At 37.9% G+C, this 25,648-nt stretch overlaps 1 protein-coding gene across 1 annotated transcript in view; it reads right to left on the reverse strand.

Moving 5' to 3' along the window:
* The window catches only part of HBS1L (HBS1 like translational GTPase), a 65,288-nt gene that overhangs the window by 5,162 nt on the left and 34,478 nt on the right, over nucleotides 1-25,648 (reverse strand). Inside the window, exons 5-14 of the mRNA XM_075498784.1 lie at nucleotides 23,343-23,451; nucleotides 13,438-13,694; nucleotides 12,789-12,954; nucleotides 10,382-10,499; nucleotides 7,541-7,687; nucleotides 6,780-6,854; nucleotides 5,863-5,980; nucleotides 5,607-5,675; nucleotides 2,263-2,367; nucleotides 131-221 (exon numbers count right to left, since the gene is read on the reverse strand). Coding sequence (XP_075354899.1) covers nucleotides 131-221; nucleotides 2,263-2,367; nucleotides 5,607-5,675; nucleotides 5,863-5,980; nucleotides 6,780-6,854; nucleotides 7,541-7,687; nucleotides 10,382-10,499; nucleotides 12,789-12,954; nucleotides 13,438-13,694; nucleotides 23,343-23,451 — 1,255 coding nt within the window. The remainder of the gene's footprint in view (nucleotides 1-130; nucleotides 222-2,262; nucleotides 2,368-5,606; nucleotides 5,676-5,862; nucleotides 5,981-6,779; nucleotides 6,855-7,540; nucleotides 7,688-10,381; nucleotides 10,500-12,788; nucleotides 12,955-13,437; nucleotides 13,695-23,342; nucleotides 23,452-25,648) is intronic.

Below are 25,648 nucleotides of genomic sequence, written 5' to 3' on the forward strand. Positions count from 1 at the left end.
TCACTTCGGTTTTAAATATCCTGGTAGCCACATCATTCTTCAAGTAAACCGCTGATTGTCAAGTGTAATAGTTATAAAGCTTTTCATTAAAAACAAACCGTTACTTAGACTGAAACCCAGTTTTGCTCACTTGATTTTGATGATATCCATGCCGGTCAAAGTGAGACTAACGTGATCTCCTGCTGCAGCCCAATCAACTGGTTCATCGTGCAGTGAGATTCCTGGAAATGAGTAAGAACAGAACCTCACAGTGAAGTACCTAGGTTCTGAGCTACAAACAAACAGCTCTGTTTGGGCCATTTGTGCTTCATCAACCATTACTCATCAATTTTCAGTATGAATGGGTTGAGAGTAAAAGCTTTTTAACTGAGAAGACTGAGGAAGCTTTTTTTTCCCCTTGGTGAGGACTCACTATTCTCTCACCCCACCCTGCACAATAACATGGCTTTATTTAAGCCAGAGGAGGGGACTTGGCACTTGTCACACAGCGCAGATGACGCAGTCCTGAAAATGCCGTAGTACTAATATCTCCGTATCTGCCCCACCCATCCTTTGAGGCACACGCACACCCTAGACCGCATCTTTCATATACTTTAATGGTACTATGTCAACTTTCATTTACCTTAAGTGGGTTTGCTGACTCTTTCATAAAAAAGCGTAACTGATGCCTTTCGTTCACGACATCGCGTCTATTAGAAAGCATCTTTAGAAGTAATTTTATTCTGATTTTGATGTATTTTAATTGCTTTAAAAGATAACCTGGCTGGTGGGTGAGGACAAAACTAATTGCTCCTGACTTAACATTCTGAGGCTTCTGGTAGACACCAAGAAGGAAAGAAAACCCCCCACTTTTTATAAATACTGCATACATTTATAGGATCTAGTTCTATTTCGCTACAGATTGTATTTATTGATTTGCAAATCTGTTCCCAGAACCACTTGTCAAAAACATGCCAGAAAGCATCATTCAACTACAAGCATGTCAAGTACTGTTTTTTAAGCAGTGTTGATAATTATTTCACATATACATGTCATTCTCACAGAATAAGTGAGATTCAGCCTCTTGAAATGAAAAACTGGAATCCTAATATGCACACTACCTGTAGTAAATATTGTATGATAAATTAAATTATCTCTTCTTTACATTAAATATAAATTATACATGCTTATTGAACTAATACCCCCAATCTTCACCTGCATTTCAGCCATACAAGAGGCAGTATAAAAGAAAAATCATAGAATTGTACCATTGAAGATACTCAGAAAAAATACATCTTTTTCCATGCTACTTCCTCCACTCCCAAAAGAGAGGAGTGACTACAGTGGTCTGATACCCATATTCATCCACATTATTGTAACATTCCTGTGCATGCAAACAATGTGCATACAACTATATAAAGAGGCACGCTGAAGAGCTTCCCAAATTAGCACTGAACGAGCTGGTTCCGGAACAGAACAGGACAGTCAAACCAGCACATTGCTGAATTCAGGCTAAATAGTTAGATATAGAAACCTATTCATTTATTTTGATGGCTTAATTTTTTATTCATTGGTCAATGTAGGAAAATCATAATTTTATCTTTCTGTTTGCATATGAAACAAAACCAACTGCAATACAAAGACAGCAAGCTTAATCAGGAAACAGCTAAACATTTAATGTCTTAACTTAGCTATTCCTCTTTTCAGAAATCAAATGTATTGAAATTTAAATCCAATTTTCTTCTCTTTTGTAGTTGCTCAGGACAATTATATCCTGAAAGTTTGTATATTATGAAAGGATCAGTGACAAATCTCATGAACATCAAACAGCAGAGACTTAATTCTCAAGCTTTTTCACATCTAATTCATAAGATTAATTTCTAAAGGTTGTTTAAGATCCTCACACTTCCTAACAGCAGTAACACTCCACACTAAAGCTGAATATTCATGATTCCCTTACTGCATATTTTTATATGCAGTATATGCAGTTGCTGGAACTCAGACATTGTTACAGGTTCTTCATAAAGCAATGTCAAAAGTCATGAGGCTATATAACATTTGGACTATCTGATATGGTAAAAAAAAAGGTAAAAAAAAATGCAAGATCTCACATACTCTTCATAGACATATTTATACAGACACAGTCACATCTAAAGAAATTCGTTTTATGCTTTCACATTTTATGTTTGACAGTTAGTATCAGTTTGACAGTCTGTTACCATTTCAGTAACTGCTTCTAGCCCAGTATTGACCTGAAAGTAAACACGCTTCTGAAGACTGTACCTTTTGCAGTGCAAGTTTCATTGGGAGGCATTGCCAGAAGTCGTTCTCCAACTTGAATATAGCCTGCTTCTATTTTACCAGTCACACAAAATCCTGATCCTTGGTCTGTAACAAACACATTAATAACTTAAAAAAACTTCATAACAAGGTCGATTTCCCACAACAAGTCAGCCCTTCAGCATTGCATAGATAAGTTTTTAATATAATGAAGACAGGTTCCCCCCCCAGTAGAGCGTTCAGTACTTGCAAGTTAGCCAGCTGTGCATCATAATGAAAATGAAACATCAAATTCAAAACCTCTAGATCTTATGTTTTTCAGAACTAAGGGAGAAAGATCCTTCTTTAAACAAATGTAGGTACATGAAGAAATATTTTTTAGTTTTTCAGTATTAGATTAAGCCCCTTAATTTCTAGCAATTTTATTTAATTCAGCACTTTCTCACTACAATTACAGATAAAGAAAACATACCACAGACTTCTCATAAAAATTCTCATGCATACAGGTGCAAATTCCTATGCCATTTACTGTTTAACTGAGTCAGAATCCTACATGCTCTGTCTGCATATTACTTTTACTCCTGGAAAGTCAAAGATTGATTCAGTCCTATTTAATATGAGGAGCTATTATAATTGTGGATGACTTAAGTATTTCTGAATAAAAGGTCTGCAAAGTTTTTCTTCTTCAATGTCCTAGTACTCTGTTCATTATTTGAATATGTCAGTTATTTTCAATAGATGTGCTACATGTGCACATTTATGCATATACACCTTAAGAAAATACCTCATCTCCCTAGCATGTGTTTGCAGGTGTGTTTAAAAAGAATCCTCTGAAGTGATGCTACACTGACATTTTCAGTATCCGTACAAACAACAAATATACCTTTTGCTGAACATTAGAATTCAGTGATAAGCAAGCATCTTAGTATTTTGTGTGTCACATTAGATTAAAAGCTTAATTTAAAGCTGAATTAAAAAGAGCAAGTTGACCTCAAATCTTGAGGTCACATACTACCAACTTGCTCTTTTGCGTTCATCACCATTATTGATGAATGCTTCCATCTATCTAGCTGGAAAAATATTACCAGTATGCCTGCAAGCTAATTTTCCTCTATTCATTCAAACAAATGTGATGAATGCAAGTCAATTAACAGATGACATCGGATGTCAAAAGAAGAGAAAACTGGAGAAGCAGATACTTGCCAGAAAAAGAATCCCCAAGTCATGGTACAAAGACCACCTCAATATGGTACACAAAAGAACCTGAAGCTGGCTCTGCAAGCACTTGCAGGCAACCAGAAACGTGAACCAGCTTCCCAACCACTCCCAAGCACAATCAAGAACCATTTCTCTTTTTTTCACATCATCACCAGCTCTGGCTTGGTAAACCAGTGTGGTGTTTGAAGCTTCGCCCTCTCCCATGCTGATTGCTTCCTGCAGAGTGTTAAGTTCCTTCAGCTCCCCACGAAATCAATGCAAGTACAAAACAGATAGTGGGCAACAGAATCAGGGCATAAAAAATGGCCTGGTTTCTGTGTATCATGGTACGTGGGTTCTGCGAGGACATGTTCTTTGTCATCAGGATTTCGCTGCTGGACAAGGCTTTTCTAAAGTCAGATCAAGTCATACCCTAGACAGCAGTATAATATGGTAAGTGGGGACTGATGCAGCAGTGAAGGCACTTACAGGGACCTCTTGGATTAGGAGACAGTTTGCCTGGAGAGAATATTAGGAGGGCTATGGAGGACAACACCTAAATCAGGCTGAGGTAGATGAATCATATGTGTGGGTAACCTTAAAAAAAAAGGGGTTTTCCAAACTACGTAAGAGTACACTCAGCACTCTCACTTTTTACACACATCTATGGACAGCTCCTCCTGAGCACGCACAAGCACTGGAATAATGCTGAGAACAACTGTTGTTTCATGTACTCATACCTGCAGCTACTTCCTCTGGTGGCATCCAAGTTAATTAAGTTTTGAGATCACAAGGTAAGAAAAAAATAGCCTAAAAAACACCTAAAAGGCCACATTTAGTGATAAACCCTGCATACGTAAATTGAGTCCCTTCCAAAGCATACTTTAGCAAAAAAACAGACTTCTCCACAGAACAGATTTAGTCAAAATTGCTCATTTTGTGAAACTTAGCTCAACACAAAAATGATTATTGCAACAAAAAAGTTGTGATAATATTTTGAAAGATCTCAATCAATAATCCTAACACACTTTCCCACAGCTCATAAATTAACAACAAAAAAAAAACCCAAACCAGTGACAGCCTAGATCACGAAACCAGTGGGGACACACTAGGGTAAATTCTCATGCAAGGTTTCAATATTTAACATCATGGCTTCAGTATCTTAAGTCAGGTAACCCAGGGCATGTACAGCATCTAGTGTTTTCTCAAAGTCCCACATGAAAATTGCACAAAACTGACTTTTCCAATTACAATCAGTATTTTGATCTGGTTTGTTTGTACTTCCCCTATAAACACCCTATATGTAAAGTAAAGTTTCTTTTAAAATATGAATTTCAATAATAATATTTGATTACAAGTATTTACAACATTTCAAATCATGCTGCCATTTAGTATGCAACATTTCTCAAGGGACCTATGGAACATTTCAAATGAGCATTACAAACCTACTTTCTTCTAAATTACCTGTAAATGTAAATGCATGTAACTGAAAAAAAATATCAAGTTTACCATGAAAACCTTAAGGGCTCAAGGCAGTCTATTTTCTCCAGACAACGGGAATAAAAACTGGTTATAGTTACTTGCTGTCTGTATCTCTATTAGTGCTAGGGAATAGCTAGCTGCCTTTCATTAAATCCTTGGCTGGCTATAAGTGTCTCACCACCACCATCCTTTTCCTCCACCTCACCCCCCCCAAATTTTTATAGGAAAATGAAGGAATTTATCACTATTTACAGCTACAACAATGAACATAAAAGGAACAAGTCAAACTTTTTTAAAATCTAGGAGTAGAAGGTAAAAGAGCCCAAAGTCACACTTGTAAAAAGTTCGAGAAACATTCATCTAGACAACAAGAACCAGTTTGGGAAAGAGAAACTTCCAAATTCTGTCCCACAGAACCATCAACTCATTACATAGCCAATTAGCTGGTCATGCAGATTTTCTTCCTCAATTTCTTTTCCAGTGTGTTTCTCCTTCAGCGGTACTATCTAAAATTGGACAAAGAACAGTGCTTGAAAACTTACTATTCCTGTTCAAGACTACTGATACACATAAAGCTCCTACTTTAAGTCTTATTTTTACATCATTTTTCAAACACTTGTGTTAAATATCAGTGAAATGATGATGACAATATTATAAAAACAACCAACCTTTAAAAACATCCGCAACACACAACCTAAATGCTTTATCCACTGATCTCTGTGGTGGCTTGAAAGAATCTGCAAATAAATTGATAAGACCTTTTAGAATTTCTGTATTCAATAACTATCTCAACAACTTCTCACCTGGGATAAATCAACTATATTGCATTCCAAAGACTTTGCCCCACATTTCCCCAAAAATAAAAGCTTTGACATACACAGGACTAAGATATATTAGTTTTTAAATGAGGAAAATTGCACTCACCAATTTGCTCCAACAAACACTTTCCTTTATACCACTGTGTGAGGTCACTTGACTGACACCTTGTGACAAGATTTTCACCACCAAGGCCACTCGTTGGGATATAAGCCACATCTGATTCCTAATTAAGAAAACAAATGGAAGTTAAGCATACATTAACAACAGGATCTTCTAGGAGAAGCAGGAGGTGCATTTTTTTCAATATTACGCATATAAGCTATAAGAGAACAGTTGGCACATTCGTATTTCCCCTGGAGAAGGCACATTACTCAGTGGATCCACTTCCTTTCTGTTTACCTCTTGCCTGATTACAGTGCTCCAACAAAGAGTTGGAGATACTTAAACGTGATGATAGCAACATTAACAACCAGAAACTGAGTTCAGGTAACAAACTCCAATTCCATATCTGACAGGCAAAACTTTGGTTTGAATTGCTGGTTTATGCATAGGGATTTCAGGAAGGCCGCAGCCAGTCCAAATGGATAGTAGTTGGAACTGAGGAAACGTGAGAAGAACAGTCAAGGATGGCAAATGGAGAGTGTTCTTATGAGTTCATAATCCACAATGACACCTGCTCTGGTATAAAACTCTCTACTGTCATTCATGTAATCCTGAACATTAAGATAGACGACCCTTGGTCTGTTCTGCTTTGCAGACAACAATCCCAAGAAACTACAATCGAAGCGAGTGCCCCAAAGATTCAACAGGCCTAAACAAAGATCATGACAGAAAGAGTATTAAAGAACTGACTAACCTTAACCAGGGCTCCATGTACACCCTACCAGTAAGAAAAGGAATCTGCTACACTATGTGCATATAGTAGTAGCAGGAAAGTGACACAAAATAACCTGACTGTAAGAAAAGCTTATCCTACCCAAATGCCTGAACAAAGCAACAAAGACCTCAGAAATTTATATTACCTTAAAGCCAGCTTGTTTAAGAAATTGGCCAAGCTTACTCGTAATTTCCTGAAATCTTTCCTGTTGCCAATTGACCTAAAATAGAAAACAGATTATGATAATAAAATTGTAGATTTTTAACCATGAGTCAAACATACAGCTGCATGTCACCAACTCTTTAGTACCAGTAGGTGTTCTTCACACACAGCACCCAATGAATTTATGAGATTTCCAGGTGGATTCATAGTTGAATACATAAGAGCATACACATTAACAATTACTGATAGCAAACAACACACCACTTAACTTGCAAGCCCCTTTAGTTTCATTTGTCCTTGAACAACACCTTTTTTTTTTTAAGTTTACACAGAATTCAGATTCAGCAAGAATATATACAACACAGTAATAATCTAAAACACAACTAGTAATATTTAACACACCTTACAGGTTTAAACAAAGCTCTTGGGGTCTTGACCTGAATGACCACCAAGATGCCCTTGCAGATGCCACTGGGTTAACTGCTTATGTGAGATTTTCACACGTACAAGAGGGACCCCTACTCATTTTAGCACCAAAACTATCCATCTGTGTGCTTTGAAAATACACCCATAAATAAAAAGAAAAGTATTGTAAAGTCTAAACACAAGACAGAGCTGAGAATCAAAGAAAGAAGCAATACTTTATTATTAATTTCACAATATTGATCCATAAAATTAGGGTCAATATTGATCCTTAAACTTAGATAGAAGCCCTTCAATTAAATGAAAAAATGAAGCACGTACCTGGTCCATTTTATTGACTGCAACAGCTAGCTGTGTTACTCCGAGAGAGCGCACTAATAATCCATGTTCTCGAGTTTGTCCACCCGTTTCAAACCCTGCTTCAAACTCTCCTCTGCTAGCATCCACAACCAAAATAGCCACATCAGCCTAGATTACAAAACAAAAAAAAACAATCAAAAGTGATTAAGAGGTGGAAATAATCTGGGTAAATACATCAATCAGCAACATTTCACACAAAATGTACTTTAGATGGGAGGAATCCTGACGTGCTTCAAATGTAATAGAAATTGCTCAGTCCTATCTGTGTCATGCCCACTTCAGTGACGTATTATGGCATTATGTCATCTCATGCCATAAACCACCATTTTCTGTTAAACACAAGCCAAGTCTTGGTTTTAGGAACCTGTCATCTTCAAACTACCCACTATGGATGTGATGCACAGACCTCAACTAAACAAAAGCTGCCTGTGTTCCAGAAGCTTTGGAACAGGTATGAACACAATGTCCAGTTCTCCCTGGCTCAGTCTGGACACCTTCATAGTGAGAAGCTGCAAAAATTACAGATAAATCACCTCACTATACAACTGGGACAACCAGGCAACTGCATGTTGGATGTGGATGCTTTACAGTCTACTCAACACACCAGAGCATGCCAAAAATCATAACGTGGAAAAGACGGAGTAGCCTACTTTATCATCTAGGCAAACTCTCTGCCCCAGCATTAAGAGCAAATAGGTATCACACAGTCTACAGCACTGCACAAAAGTCAACATGTAAGCACAGGGAAAAACCACAGATTTTGCTGTTAGCCCTAAATGCTGCTAGTATTTCTTCTACTTTTCCTGCTTTGGTAAGTAACAGCCAGTTAGACCATCATCATGTACCAAGCAACAGCAACAGACATGAACAATAAAGGTACTGCTGTCAAAAGGCAGGTGTAAGACAATTTCACAGGACTCATGAGATGGACATAATGGAAAGAGAGAGAAGAAAAAGTGGTACTTTCTCCCTTTCCTTACATGCTTATGCTTCAAGATGCCAGGAGAAGGAACAGAGACAGTACATTGTCCTGGCTCTGAATTCCCCTCACCTTGTCCTAGGGGTGAAAGCCCCACAGTTCATACAGAGACACTGCAAGTGTGAGAACGGGAAAAGGATGAGGGATTAATTTCCCCACAGCTCTCAGCCTCAGAAATGCATTGCGGTGAACTTCTCCCTCAAAAAAAGGACATCCTGTATTTTCTAAATTATAAAAACCATACCTCGGGACTTACATGAATTAACCATATGTATCAAAGGCCAGATCCTGGCCCTGATAAGGCTGATTTGCATTTTGCACAACAGCACTTGGGGATTCACCTTCTAACAGAATTCTCCACGATAAAAAGGCATCAGAGCCATTTCCATGTTTGCTTTCTTCTACCCATTGCTTCAGCGCTGAGCCTACTCTAACAGGCAACAGAAACTTGCAAAGTTTCAGTGATTCCTTAACAGGCTTCAGAACAGACCAGCCCCACACCATCCTGAGGGCTGAGGGAACACAGAGATACCAAGTCTTATTTGGCCAGCCCCATCTTCTGCTGAACTGATAGAACTGCTGGTGGATCTGCAAGTCTTCTCTTAACACTTCTGCCTGTATAACTTTTTCCCCAAAAGACAAACCACTCTAAATTTAAGTTGTAAAGAAAATGGCGTGGCTGAGTTAACATTTTTCCACTGTTCTGAAAGTAAAGATCCATTTCTAATTTTAAAACTCCTGAACTTCCTACAACATATGCTCCACAATATAGATGACTGTACAAGCTCTATACCATAAGTTTGCAAACTTATACCAGAAGTTTGCAAACTTCTGGCTATTCTGCAGCCTAACCACTGGGTCACAAGGTCTGAATTCTTACCAAGGCTCTGCTTCAGAGCTAGAGCAGAATTTGGGGCAAACCAGTCTTCCTACAGTATAGTTCTCTGTCGGGAAAATCATACTAACAGTACCCATCCTTACTGAGATCTTAAGATAAAACTCACATTTCAGGTTGTAATGACATGCACAAAGCAAAAACTTCTACACAGTAGCTTAGCTTCAGAAAAAAATAATCTTTGATTACACCTGTACTTTGGAGAATCAGTTCTACTATTTAAAAAAGGGTGCCTTTAAGCAGAAAAAATTTCACACATTTTATGTCATGTAACCACATTATTCTTCCCCCCCTCTGATTTATTATTTCCATAAATTAAATAACTAACCTATATGAGAACGATAAGTGCCATACTGAATCCAATGGGTAGTGCCCAATGCTTTTGACTTTACCTACTGTTCCTAAAGCAAGTGGCATGTAGTCTCTGCAAATGTCCTACTGACAACACAGATGCATTCTGCATAACCCTTGTTATCTATATTTTCTCATCCCATATAAAAAACATTGTTAAATAGAAGAACAAAATGCCTTTTGTTTGACCTCTCCAAATCTTTTTTCTTTAAGCTCAAAACCACTTAAAATCTTTACCTACAAGACCACTTTCACAGAACTTCTTGTTGAGTAGGCATATGCCACATTTGAATAGCTTTCAAAGCTCAACTCTGATTTTATCAAACTGCAACTTACCATTCAAATTACTTCCCTAATAAAACTCTCCTCCAAAAAGTTAACATCCCAAAAAAAGAAAAGCAACTGCCTTTCTGCATTCTTTTTTAAGTTCAGAAAACTCATGAAAACTGCAAAGATATCTTAGCACCATCGAGGATTCCATTTCATCTTAGATTTTTAAAAGAAGAAGAAAACCAATTTAAGAAAAAGTTATAAATAATAATGCTATTAGAAAAAAAGAGTTTTAGATCATCTCTACCTGTGCAGCTCCTGTGATCATATTTGGAATGAAGTCTTTGTGGCCTGGAGCATCCATCAGTGTAATTACTTTAGTCTTTGTCTCGAATTTGGTCATACCTACATCCATTGTCACTCCCCTTTAAACAAAGCATAGATGCAACACACTATTAAAACTGCTTTGAAAGCTTCATAGAGATATAAAGTAAGCTATTAAAAACACAATCATGAAATTATACACGTCATAGCTTTCATTTGATTTAGCCTGCACAAAAAAATTGAAAGAAACCTGCTTGCTGGAAAAGCAGACCTCTAGAGCTGCCTTTCAGTAACTCTAGTCGCGAATAAATAAACACCCAGAATCACAGTACTAACTCCATGCACCATAGACTACGTCCCAACAAGCACAGTGAGAACATGAAAATTGTCCTGCATATTTAAATCATTACTAATTCTACTTTTAATACTTAACTCTTCAGAAAAAAGCATCATAAAGTAACAGAAACACAGCCAAGAATAAAAAAAATAGAAGGTATAGGAACATAGGAATACAGTTACACATTTGCAAAGATCCACGTGCAGAACTACTGATTATCAAGGAGGGATCCCAGTGCTTTGACTCAATTCCACATCTCACTAACAACATGTTCTGCACAGCACATAGGATAGGATTCATCTGATCAAATGCAAACACCTATCATGCCCATGTCTGTATCTGGGTTAGTCATCTGTATCTCCCTTTATAGACGATGAAGAAAGGCACTTCCAAGGGACAAAACTCACATTAGCACAGATGCTTAAAAATATGCTACTTCCAATAACCAAAAAAAAAAAAACCCACACCAAAACAAACTCCCCAAAAACCCAAACATTTACAGATGGCTCCAGAAGGTTTTTCTTTAAAAATACAAAACCCAAAGTAAAGAGAAAACAGAATCAATCGAAAATACCAATTCAGAAAACTTCTCCCTTAAAAATTAAAATTTATAATCTGAAGAGAAGTCTGGTATGCTAAATGCACAACTGTTGTATCCTAAAAATCATAGACCAAGGGATATAACTTTTAAGGCTCATGACAATTATTCCACAAACTTTACTTTCTGTTAACATTTTACTTTTTGCAGGCAATACTTGTCTCTCTTTCTGGTTTCACATGTTAATTGCATCCTATCAAAGGTAGCTTGTATTAATAAAATAACATACTTAATATGATGTTTAATTATTCTATTACAGATGTGTGAAAGGAATCGATCTTCAAAGTTTGTCTGTTTTACACCCAGCTACATCTATGGGGATTAAGAAAAAGACCCTTCCCCCATCAGCTTTTCCTCTTTTACATCCTGAGACTGTAATGTCACAACACTACCACTCTAATATCATCAGGCTTAACTGATGTAAGGCTACTTTTAAAATTTCTGTTTGGTCGCTTCATGATTGTTCCCCCCTTCCCTGTACTTGCACCCCCCAACACACACCCCTCCACTCAGGTTTGTTTGTTCACTTCATAAATGAAAGGACTCACATAGGCAAAATTCTAGCTATATACAGGGACACTGCAAAAGTATCTGCCTTTAAAAACAAGTTACTCAATAGGGACTGCCTTATTCCATGTTCTTCAGCATCAGTTTACATTGTAAAGGTTATCTTTCCAACCAGAAGAGCTTATATGCTATGAAACCATGGGTGACAAGGGATTGTAAAAACAAACACATAAGAAAATTCCTTTTTTATTATTTTGTGAACACAGAATAACATGTCTTTAGCTTCCCATATGGTAAGAGCTTCCCATTCTTAAAAGTTCTTACAGATTTCTTTTTAAAAAATTAGCTTCACTGCTTCCCCATTACATACTTTTTCAATATGATAAAATTTAATTTTAAATTTCATATTTCAAGTTAATAAATTAAAGGCAGTTTATAAAGAATATAAATATAATTTATTAATCTAGTTTAGAGATTTTATATTCAACGTAATGTAAGTCACATCCGATGAACTGACATTTCAGTGCTTAGTTTATAATTCTGGCACCCTTTCATAGAAAAATTTGATCTAGAATGTTCCCATACAATGATAACCAAACTGTGAGAAATTTGGCAGCAATAAACCAGTAAAGCACCTTTAAATGAACTAACTCGGCTACTAGAAGCATTCCGTATTGTAGTCCTACACTGCATTCCACAGCATAGAAATACATGAAGAAATACTCAACTTCTCATTAACATTTCTTATAACCAAATGAGGATATTATTTTTTTCTTTTGATAACACGTACTCATATAGACAAAGAAAAATATTTGCTAATAAGTATTGATTAAATATCTTTAAACATTTAGAATATTTCTACCAAAGAATTATTAGTAAATTGATATTTCCTAACAAATGCTATTCTTTCAGGGAAAAAAGGTAATTCCCATTAAAAGATATTTCTACCTTTCTCTTTCTTCGCCAGTTTCATCCAAGACCCATGCATAGGCAAACGAAGCTTTACCAGCTTTCTTAGACTCCTGTTCGTATTTGTGCATAGTTCTTTTGTTCACATTTCCCAAAAGGTAGAGCAGATGACCCATTAAAGTACTTTTACCTGCATCAACATGTCCTATGGAGGGAAATAAATATTATATCAATTTTATTAATTTATGCATTTTAAATATAGTACAAGAAGAAATATACTAAAACATATTAAAATCACATGCATTAATAATGCTTATGCAATCCATAGAATTTCACAATACTGTAAGATAGAGATACAGAGAGACAGTTTATTGAAACAGTCAGTTAACATGACAGCCATATAGCACCTCCAAATTTATACTAAAAAGAGCACACCGCAAGAATGAAACCAAACCAAAGTACATTTTACTATACTGTCAAAAGGAAGCTACGTCACCCTCACTGTCCTAGTCAAGGACATCTGAATGTACTCCTTCCAAAGAATAACAGTCAAGCAGATGCGACTGAAAGCAGTATGAGATTTCCCTTCCCTGGAGAGAGGACAGTTTTGCTTTTGTACCACTTCTAGGTTCAATCAACATAGTTTTTAAGCTCTATGTTTGTCAAAAATATAATTTATCAGTATTACCTATTACCACCAAATTAAGCAGTTGCTTTCCTCCTTGTCTCTTCTCCAACTCTGCTTTCACATCTATTTGTGGTTTTGTCTTGCTTGGCTTTTTTACTGGAGTAGGCACCGTATTCGGCTCTTCTGAAACCTGCAGCACTTGGGGTGAAAGAGTGGATTTTGAGACTGCCTCAAGTACCCTAGAAGCTACACTGGTGTCTTCAGTTAACAGTCCTTTCTGAGGTGTGTTAGCATGGCCATTTTCTTCAGCAATCACACTAGGGAAAAAAGAAAACACAAGGCATGCAAATGACAGAATCCATAGAAATACAGGACAGAAACTGAGTTTTCCCTTCACTATCATGTAACCCCCAGACAAACAGTAGGTGATAAGCCCATTAAGGTGGAAGCAACAAGCAGCTGGATACAAACTGCACTGATACGAGCTCTGAACACCTTGCCCGAAAAGGACTGTGTACAAAAGCAAGATAAGAAATAATCTTGTAAAACACATGAAACAGATAAACAAAAGCTTCCCACAGCCACTTCTTTTAACAGGGAGGGAAAGGACAGTTGTGCAGAACAACTACAGAGAGCTGGTCGTCTCTGAAGTAAGAGCCCAAGTCAACTTTGAACCATCGAACCTAAAACAGCTTCCACATATACTACAAGTATTGCAGCTGAACGTAGTGATGTTCTATTGTGAGAATAGTGATATAGCATAAAGAGTAGATACTAAGCATATCTGAGCTGCAATTTAAGGTGCAATACTTATATACAGCCATAACAGACAAGTCACATTTATCAATACTGAGAAAATTTGGTTTATGCATAAAACAAGGCATCTAGGACTAAGGAGATTTGGATTCCCCAACTCCCCTTCTCTAACACCCTGTTCTCCCACGGATCACCATACTAATCCTAATAGTAAATAATCCTAAATATATTATTCTTTTACACTCTCTCACTCTTTTTCTCTCTGATTTGTAAATGAGGATATTTTCCCAATTTACACAAGCGTTCTGAGAATATACAATATAATTCTTCACCTGTTATGGCAAAGATGACCACTAAACACAAATGCTAAATAACGTCTTCAAGAGAGCAAAAGCTTTCTTACTGCCTGACAGAGCTCCATGGTGAGGCATTAATGTGAGCAGCAAGACAGAAACAGCAGCAGTTATTACAGGTGTGACAACAATATATCACGGCAAACTTCAATATACAAACCACTGACCATTACAGTATATTGAAAATACCTACAAAATACTGTATTTAAAACTTTATCCAAGGGGAAGAGGCTTTTTGCCCAGAAAAACTGGAAATCTTTTCCAATTGCAGTACCACTGTGCTGCGGGCTGCTTTCTATGGAAAGGATTCATGCAGGCTCTCAGACTCAAGTGTCTCCACATCCAGTGTGAACTTTTCACTCTCCGCTTTCTGTTTACCTACCACAATTAACTTGCCAGTTTTCCTCTCTTCAACTTCTATAAACAAAACTACTTATTTCAGTACTTCAGAATCCCACATCATGACATCTCCACTTTTATTTGACATTACTTCTCACTTTCTGTCTGCATAAGAGTATTTGCATTGTATTAGTCCCTTTGTATTACCTGTATCTCAGGAAACAATACAGTCCAAGTATGTCAGTCTACTGAACAAAGCAGTTAAAGAGTTATTATCTAAAAAATTAAACCTAGGAAATATTCAGACTGAATGCAAAATTAGCCTCTCATTATAGCACTAAGCAACACGGGACATTTTATAGGTCTCCCTTTTTCCCCTCAGTTTCAGAACCCACCTATGTAATCAGTACTGCAGCAGACTGATTAATTTTGACACCTTTTTCATAAGGCCCAAAGCCAAGCTTTTCTCTTGATTGTGAAACCCCAAAGCAGAAATGTGAGCACTCGTTGGTTTTGGCTATGGTTCCACAACCCAAGGCCAGTGTCTTGCATCAAGGCTGGATATGCAAGCACATGTTTATCAAATTAGCTATGCAAAGAACTTAGTTTATGCCAGCCATGCTAGTTGCAGGGGCACAGATGGTTACCTGCCCTTCTGCATAATGCATCAACAATTCTGTATGAAATCTATTCACAAGAACTTATCCTATCAAAATATTCTAAACCACTTGAAGGAGAAGGACAAGTTTATATCAAACAACTGCCTTAGGTCACACAATCATGACATTTTAGATTTGACACTACGAAACCAGCTGTACTGTATCACCAAGTATAGCCTTAGACAAGCTCCAGTATATAACATCTTATCTTGACAAGCTGAATACCCTTTATAAGAAAATACACTTGATTCCCTAAATTCCAAAAATTAGTGGGTCATCATTGCTTTAGACGTAGCTATGGAGAAAGGTGATTACACATTAACTATTCCACAGAAAAATAGCCACTACAGTTATTTGTACTTCCTTTTACTGGGAAACGTAAGTGCATTTCTATAAGGCTGAACACAAGGCTCTCTGTTTTAAAATTCCTTAAATAGTACATTAAGTTCAAGCTGAAAATCTACTTTGGAATGGCAGAACAATTATTTTCTCCAATGTCTCTTCAGGGACATTTTACTTCGTAAAAATTGACTGAAAACAATCAAATTGATAGAAAGCAATTATACAGAGAATCATGGTGACAAAGCTTTCTACATATTTTAATAAGTTATTTAAAATTATCTGAATGTTATAAAGTACACCAGATCATTTATGCCTGAATCATGTATTGAGCCATATATATTTACAGTTAATTTGCATTAGACAACTTTCATCAAGATTAAGACTCTCTTCCATCTTTTTCCCTTTTTTTCAGATAAACTTCAGTTCAGTATCAGCATAACATCTAGCACTTTCACACTGAAATACTGTGACTAGCGCCAATATGCAAAGGTCACACTGGAATGCAAATATGGTATTTTACATTGGTATCAAGTTTTCTTCCTTGAAATTCTAATATTTGAAGTTCTGGAGAGAAGTATTTGTCTAAGAAGCCATATCAAAGCGGCCTTTGCAGTTGGCAATAGTTTTCTCTCCTTTTCAATGTCTGCATTTCTTCCCAAACCAAGTTTTCAAAAATGAAAAAAATTTAAAAGGAAGATATTTAGATGAAGCAACAAGTAATATGAGCCAAAAACATAACTCTCATGTTTTTCTATAGCTTTCCAAAATATATTCAAAGACTGTCACATCAAGCCTATGAAAAGACAAAACTGTATTTTGAAAGACAGGTTATTTGTAAGCTTCTAAATTCTATTTTGGTTAGCTAGGCAATGATTTTTTTTTCAGATGCTCAGATCTTCTTGCAGGCCAAAGCCTATGTCAGCAAGGATTCCAAAAAAGAGGATGGATGCCAAGTGGTAGAATTCAAACTAATTACAGCACCTGAACAAATCACGGTTATTGCCAGATAAAATAACTACTCTCTCAATTCTAAGTAGCTTTTATTGTGACTACCACTGCTTAAGGCTGACAAATAGTTTTTATTTTGGGTGGTGCAAAGAAAAAGTGCTGGTTACAATTGAAATGAGTGAAACATGACTCCAGCCATCATAACATTAGGCCTTGCTACTTTTTCAAGGGTGCAATATTTGAACAGCCAGTACACCGCTCCATTTAGAGTTTTACACGTTTCAGATACTGCCATGTTTTGGAAACCTGAAAACAACCTGTCCCATGATAAACCAAGACCTGCCATTTCAGAGGAGAAACATCGGAATGGATGGAGTGTATGATCTACTTACAGAGCATCTCTGATGAGATAATTCAGCTTTTTGCTGACCAGTGTTGGGGAAAGGGAGAGTGAATTCATTGCTAGGTACCTACACAGGAAGATGGGGAGATGAAATGTACAATTCCAGTCTCATGGAATTACATGAAAAGAGATGCAGCAATAAGACCCTGACAGTTAGTTATTCCTCATAGCAACCACATGAGTAGTTTACTGAAAGCCTGATAACAGCTCAGAAAAATGCTAAGGAGCTTCATCTCTAATAGTCAATGAAAAAATGAATGACATTGAAAATGCTTTTCAGTAAGCCTTTTCCACTGAGATTTTTCAAAATGACTGAATTGAAAATTTGTCAGAAGACAGAGCATATAGGATAGCATACTAGTACCTACTATATCGCTAGTGCATGCAGTTGATGATATAAACAAGTCAACTGCATTAGCAAGCATCTTCAGTAGCAAAGTTCCAACTTGGTCTGAGTTACGTTGAACCACCATATCAAGTAAAATTTATATTTGGAGGAAGAGCACTTCCTAACCAATTGCTTGCGTCTTTGTACGAGAACTTGATGGAACTATCAAGAGCGGTCTCAGTTTGCCAGCGTCTGTGCCTGTCAGCCACATCACTGCTAGCTGCTAACATGGAGCCACTGATTAAGCAACTCTTGACTTCTTTGAAAGGACAAACCATTAAGCACCTTGTATGTGCACTGAGGCCACGTAGTCAAGAAAGCTTGACCACAAGCAATTCAGGCACAAATGGCAAAAGAGCTTACCAGAGCTTTTTGTTAGGAAATCAGCAGACATACAAAAGCCTGGCAAGGACCAACATTTAGTCAAAATTAAAACTGCCAGGTCAGAAACTTCCTATGTTGTCTTGCCAACAAGGACCGTGAGAGTAAACTGAGTAAAATGTTATGGTTACATCACTGTTTTCTGGGGAAAATTAAGATACAACATACATTGTTATAAGACATGTTAGAAGTCACTCAATCTCACACAACCGTTGAAAGGTTCACACTACCATGCGTTCAAAGAAGAACCTGAAAGCTTATCTGCTGAAGATTAACTCTGCATAATTTAGCTTTTAAACATTATTTTCAATCTTCTAGTCGGGACGCTTAGTGAATTATTTTTATACAACCGACTCTTTCGGAGTACTTACAGTCATTACAGGAATGTCTACATTTATTTCCCCTTTCACAATTATTAATTACACAATATTGGTCAGGCTGGTTAAAATAATCACCCTTTTTTGCTCACAACTTCTTCTGGCTTCCTTCATGACTTAACAGGAACAAAAAGCCTGGTAAATAGTTTTGCTAGAGCATCAGAAAACAGTTTGTCAGAAGTGAGCAAACTCCATTTTCCATAGACAATCCCACTAAGAATACACAGCAACAAAGGCAATCAATGCTTAAAGCAATCCATGACTTCTAATAATCCATTTATTTATGAGTCGTACCTTATAACAAGATTGAACCATAAAGACTGAATAGCTAGTCAAAGAATGGTTATTTTTGCTAATGCTAGGCCACTGGTTTTAAAAACGTGGTCCATGAATTACCTTTAAGATCCCATAGAAGGTGACAACAAAAATTAGTTCATACATACTATACAATCACCTTCTAATGATGTCTGCATCAACACCATACAAATATTTGGGGGTGAGGGTAAGGGGCACAGTTACAGGTGTTTTAGAATCCAAACTGCTATAAATAATTTATAACACTGTGCTTTTGGTCAGTGATATAAACTACGTACTTAGAAATCTGTATTATTATAAACCCTCTGCAGTACATTGATAAATGCAACAATAACATAAAAAGGGTCTGAAAAGAGTCAAAAGAATAAGCCTTTCTTAGGTGTTAATAAACACAGGTTCACTCTATTTCATGATAACTCATCCTCATGCTCTCAATAGAGAGAGAATGCTCTCAATAGATGTGGGAGGGAACACAGTGACCAAGGATGAGGAAAAGGCTGAGGTACTTAATGCCTTCTTTGCCTCAGTCTTTATTAGCAGGGCCGACTGTTCTATGGGTACCCAGCCCCTGGAGTTGGAAGATAGGGACGGGGACCAGACTGGAGCCCCCATAATCCAGGGGGAAATGGTGAGTGACCTGCTGCACCACTTAGACACTCACAAGTCTATGGGGCCTGATGAGATCCACCCGAGAGTACTGAAGGAACTGGCAGAAGAGCTCACCAAGCCCCTTTCCATCATTTACCAGCAGTCCTGGCTAACTGGGGAGGTCCCTGCTGACTGGAGATTAGCTAATGTGACACCCATCTTCAAGAAGGGCCGGAAGGAGGACTCGGGGAACTACAGGCCTGTCAGCCTGACCTCGGTGCCGGGGAAGCTGATGGAGCAGATCATCCTGAGTGCTATCACACGGCATATAGAGAATAACCATGGGATCAAGCCCAGCCAGCATGGGTTCAGGAAAGGCAGGTCCTGCTTGACCAACCTGATCTCCTTCTATGACAAGGTGACCCGCCTAGTGGATGAGGGAAAGGCTGTGGATGTTGCCTATCTAGACTTCAGTAAAGCCTTTGACACTGTTTCCCACGGCATTCTCCTGGAGAAACTGGCTGCTCATGGCTTGGACGGGTGTACTCTTCGCTGGGTAAAGAACTGGCTGGACGGCCGGGCCCAAAGAGTGGTGGTGAATGGAGTTTACTCCAGTTGGCGGCCGGTCACAAGCGGTGTTCCCCAGGGCTCGGTGTTGGGGCCAGTTCTGTTTAACATCTTTATCAGTGATCTGGACAAAGGGATCGAGTGCACCCTCAGTAAGTTTGCAGATGACACCAAGTTGTGTGGGAGTGTTGATCTGCTTGAGGGTAGTAAGGCTCTGCAGAGGGACCTGGACAGGCTGGATCAATGGGCCGAGGTCAATTGTATGAGGTTTAACAAGGCCAACTGCAAGGTCCTGCACTTGGGCCACAGCAACCCCATGCAACGCTACAGGCTTGGGGAAGAGTGGCTGGAAAGCTGCCTGGCAGAGAAGGACCTGGGGGTGTTGGTTGACAGCCACCTGAATATGAGCCAGCAGTGTGCCCAGGTGGCCAAGAAAGCCAACAGCATCCTAGCTTATATCAAAAATAGCATGGCCAGCAGGACTAGGGAAGTGATTGTGCCCCTGTACTCGGCACTGGTGAGGCCGCACCTTGAATACTGTGTTCAGTTTTGGGCCCCTCACTACCAGAAGGACACTGAGGTGCTGGAGTGTGTCCAGAGAAGGGCAATGAAGCTGGTGAAGGGTCTGGAGCACAAGTCTGATGAGGAGCAGCTGAGGGAACTGGGGTTGTTTAGCCTGGAGAAAAGGAGGCTGACGGGAAACCTTATTGCTCTCTACAGCTACCTGAAAGGAGGCTGTAGCAAGGTGGGGGTCGGTCTCTTCTCCCAAGTAACAAGTGATAGGACAAGAGGAAATGGTCTCAAGTTGCACCAGGGGAGGTTTAGACTGGATATTAGGAAATTTTTCTTCACTGAAAGGGTTATCAAGCATTGGAACAGACTGCCCAGGGAAGTGGTTGAGTCGCCATCCCTGGAGGTATTTAAAGGACGTTTGGATGAGGTGCTTAGGGACATGGTATAGTGGTAGTCTTGGTAGTGTTAGGTTTACGGTTGGACTCAATGATCTTAAAGGTCTTTTCCAACCTATACGATTCTGTGATTCTGTAATAATCCAGAAGATAACTGTAGAAGAAAAAACCCAGTTCTGATACCCATGGAGTTGAGGCAGAGGTTCATGTTTGCTTTGTTTTTCAAGTTTAGAAATGGATGCGTACAAAGTCATTACAAGCTTGCAAGACAATGCTAGTGCTTCAGCTAACCACAATATATTTACACAGACTTTATGCAGAGACTGTGGAAAGGAGCTAGTCAAGATCCAACTGTTAGGAAAAGAATCTGGAGAGCAAATGCCACTGTCCTACAGCAGAGAAGGAAAAATATGATGCAAATATGGTCAAAACTTCCTCCCCCATTCATCATGTCAAGGTCCTAGTGCCTTGGCAGTGCCTCCACAGTGGCCTGTAGGACAAAAGAAGAAAGGAGGCCATCACAGACTCCTTGAAGCAGAGGTCTTTAGATATGCAGATAACTTTACAATTTAAATTGCGCTTTCTTCCATATCTGTGGATTGGCTGGGCTTCAAATCTTGTGCTCTTTTACAAATCACTCCACTTCTTACCCATTCCTCCCACTTAAAGCTAAATGCCCAATGTGCATCCAACTTCTTCCGCAAAAGAGGCTTGTTCTCAATTAGTATTTCAGCAGTACCACTAAATAAGTGAGGTGAATTAAAAAACATCTTCACAATACTGAGGATTTATTTAAAGGGATTACCAGCAGGTCCTGAAGGCTTAATTTTTTTCTGTCACAAAAAAATAATATGTCACTAAACTGGAAGCAAGCATGATACAGACTATTTCAGGGTCCCTGAAGAGAAGCAGAGTGCCTGAGAACCATATTGGAGCCAACCACCTTTCCTCAGAGACTGAGTCATCACTAGCCTATCCAGGAATTACTCCAGTCTACAGATGAGGAAGCATTCTTCTTATCTCTTCCTTCCCTATAGAGCAGGCACAGGTACACAAGGTGTGGCAGTTGCTAAATAAATATCAGAGATACAAAATTCTGTATTTTCTCTTTTTTATAAGCAAACATTTTAAATAGTCATTACAGCTAAAAAATTCAATCACTAATATCAGGACTAGCTGGTGGATCTTTTTCACTCACTTAAGTTTCCTTTCTTTTTATAAACCTCTATCCAAATTAATTTAATCCACAGAAGTCCCCATGAAAAACTCCAACTTATAAGAAGTGTAGTAGAAACACCAGAGATGAAGGTGCCATGACGTTGATAGGAATTTTCTGATCAAGTCCAGTTGTCACACCCAGAGTCACTGATTAGCAGAGGCAAGGGGGGGGGGGGGGGGGGGGGGGGAATTATGTTCCCTTTCATTTATTGCAAATCTCAAACAGCACAGAAATAGGATTTTTGAAAGGCCCAGAAATTTTTCATTTGGAGCTTATTGCATCTAACTAGCTGAAAGTTATGTGTCTTCACAATGGCATTTAGCAGTATAAAGGGAATAATGACATCAGCTTCACACCTTGTATTAAATGTGCTTAAGAGACTAAGTAGATGCAACTGCTTGCTTTCCACTCAGTTATCAAACATGCACAAGATACTGTAAAATAAAGACCATGCTGCCCTCTTACTCTCAAAAATGCTTTCCAGATCAGAACTACAAACACTGTGGGATGAGGTGGGGATGTTGGCACTGCTTATGCTTGCGAATCTTTTTCCTGAGGATGAACTATGGAATTTCTTGCCACAGATTAGGTGGCTATTACAAGATTGGGTTCAAAAACAGAATAAGCACACCCACGTAAGAAAAATCCATTAACCATTCTTAATAGAAACAGCCTAATAAAAAAAAAAAATAATAATGGTGGGGAGCCACAGAATGCTACATGTAATGATATTTTGCAGACGGTATTCCCAATACGCATGCCCTGTCCTTATATACTTCTTTAAGTATTCACTGCTGGCTACTGTTGTAGGTAGACTCTGACCCAGATGTCTGTTTTCATGCTTTCACGAGACATCCCCCCAACAGTTCCAAGTCAGGATAAAATTAGAACTACTGCTCAACCACTCTAATTTAGCTAAAGCATAAGGAGGACCAATTTCTTCTCTACAACAGTTGTACCCTGGACACCTGTTAAAGTTAATAAAAGCTGCAGAGGAAGGCAAAGTTTAGCCATAAGTGAGTGTTTTCCCCATAAATTATTCTTACATGTACTACTGCCTTTGAAGAACAAGCAATTACAGTTAAAATTTATTGATTTCATAATTCCACTTAGAGAACTAAATTTAAAATAAACGAACCCCAAGAAAGTTCAGTATTCTATGAAGCGGATGTTTAAATAATCTGACTAGCTGATACCTCTCTGCACTATTCATAGTGAAAGGATTTGTTAAACTCAAAACGTGAGGTACCATCTTCTGAAAGTAATTCTGAGTCAAACAAGAAGCTGAGATGGTTAGTTCTGGAGAGTGACACTAAAACTGCTGTAAAAAATAGAAAAAAAAGAAGAAGAAAACTTGCTACAGGTGCATCAGTCTGAAAGAAGAGCTGCTGATGTACCTTGATGTACAAGAGCTTGGCTTACCATGGAACTTCAAATCCCATAGATTGTTTCTTTCCAGACACTGTCATTTTGGTAATTTTTGGCACAATTTCAGATTCCATTCTGGCTGACTGGGAATCCCTTGTTTTTCCTAGTAATAGAAAAAAGTAAGTTTGAACTTAAGGTTGTCACTAACAGGTGTTAAATACAAAGTTTAACAAGTTACATTACTTTTCTTCAACCCAAAGATACCAGTCTGTGATGACGAATTCTCAGACTTCAGTGTCTTACTTGCATATATTACATATTTATTCAAAATAATCTACAAACAGTTATATTTATTGTGAAAATCCTATCTGTATCTCCAAGCATTCACATGACACCTACACCATTCAAGAGCTTTACTCGCAGCAGTTCTGCAGGATGCCAGAAGCATTTCATGCAATATGAGGATGAAGAAACGCTTTGCAGCTGCTCACTAGCTGATTAGGTTAATTCTTATTTGGAGTTTTTCTTTTGCCTTAACATTGTTGAGCCTCAAGGCTATTGTAAGGTTAAAAAAAAAAAGTCTGCCTCAGGTACTGCTAGCAGCAGCACAAGCTATGTGTGGGCTACCAGGCCTTCCCTGAAACCTGGAAACAGTTGTCTCGTACTGAATTACACCGAAGCAGCCAAGCAATACCCAAAAGCTAGCTAATTTAAAGGTTATTTAGAAATAATTACCAGAGTTGAGTAACTTAAGTACTCCAAAGGTATCAATTTTTACCATAACTTAAATGAAAACACATTTACAGTAAGGTTCCTTCTTGATTTTGTGAAACTACAGTGCTATTAGTTTCTTGTCAAGCTATTAAAAAAAAAATTTACTCTGGGGAGGGGGAGTTCAAATAAAAAGTAAACTAGCTCTTTTCTTTCCACAACTCCCTCTTTAATATGTTAGGATCCCTTCTTTCAAGGAAAAAGACTTCCAGCTTTACAGCGGAAGCGACAGTGGCTGTACCTTGTGTACAGGAAAGCAAAACAATAACCTGAATTCAGAATTAAGCTGCAAGTTTTAAACAATCTTCACCTACAGATGTACCTGAAAACTAGAAAAATGCCGCTACTCTTCCAGTAATAGACCAATTTGGATAGTCAGGGTCAAGTGAACACTTACTTTGAATAGCAAGTTAATCTTTTAAGTATTTTAGATCACTACTGTAAGATGAACAGTTGGAGTCATTTGGTCCTACAGTTTAGGTTAAATAAAGTGGGTTAACCTAAACTATTAAGTTAACCCAGTTTAGTTAATTTAGGTTAACTCTTTATCGCGTTCTAAAGTATGATGGCTACACCTTTAAAACCACAGAACTGTATTGGTTTGCAGGTTATACGTAAAGTTATGGTCAAGTCTGCTGAAGAGTTCAGGTAAGGAAACAGAATACCACAGACGTGTCTATAATAGATAGCATAACAAAAAAAGCTGTTGTGCAACTTTTTCTAAACAATCACACCATAGCCTGAGATTCTTCTTTAACTGATGACTTGGTCTTCATCTCCCTCATTTGTCTTATCTGCTGATACTCATTTTATTTATATGCCACCTGGAGATCTCTGGAAGAAGTAGTCTGTACATGTATTATTAATAGTTGCATACCAAGTACACCGTAAATAAGGAAAAACAGTAAGAGAAATAAAGGCAACAGCACAAATCATGCTTTACAATAACCACGAATTATGTAACTGACAAACAAATACTAAAGATTCAGAATATAAAATTCTCAGATCACTGGACAAGGACTACTAGTTAAGCACAAAGATTTTGTTTCATCTTCAAGCTCCTACATAGATCACCTATGGCATTTTTTTAATAAGCAGTTAATCACTTGAGTTACAGTAAAAGTTACATTATTTTTGTCGCCACCTTGGTATGTTTTTTTCCACTTCAATTCTAACAAATTTCAAGCAGCCATCACTTTCAACTGCCAGTTAAACATGAATGCTTTACGTGTCATTTGAAAGCTGAATTACAGTTAATTCTCAGAAAACACCATGTTTGAAATCTGGCTGCTAGGAACTAATAATTACAAAAAACACAATGAAATTGAAATGAGATTAGTTGAAAGAAAACAAGATAACAATTCATGTCATATAACTCAAAAATAACTTGCAATCTATTAGCAATATTTGCTACATATGATCCAAAATCAAAAGTCAAAGGTTTTACAAAATACATCTTCTCTAATCAGTTTAGAAATTAAGCTTCACTCTGTACAAATACTGTTGAGGTGTTTGATCCAAAGTTAAATGTACAAGAAGACAAAATGCATTCAACAAATCAAGTATTTGACACAGAAAACACAGAAATT

The sequence above is a fragment of the Mycteria americana genome, chromosome 3 (assembly GCF_035582795.1).
Source record: "Mycteria americana isolate JAX WOST 10 ecotype Jacksonville Zoo and Gardens chromosome 3, USCA_MyAme_1.0, whole genome shotgun sequence".
Taxonomy (NCBI): domain Eukaryota; kingdom Metazoa; phylum Chordata; class Aves; order Ciconiiformes; family Ciconiidae; genus Mycteria; species Mycteria americana.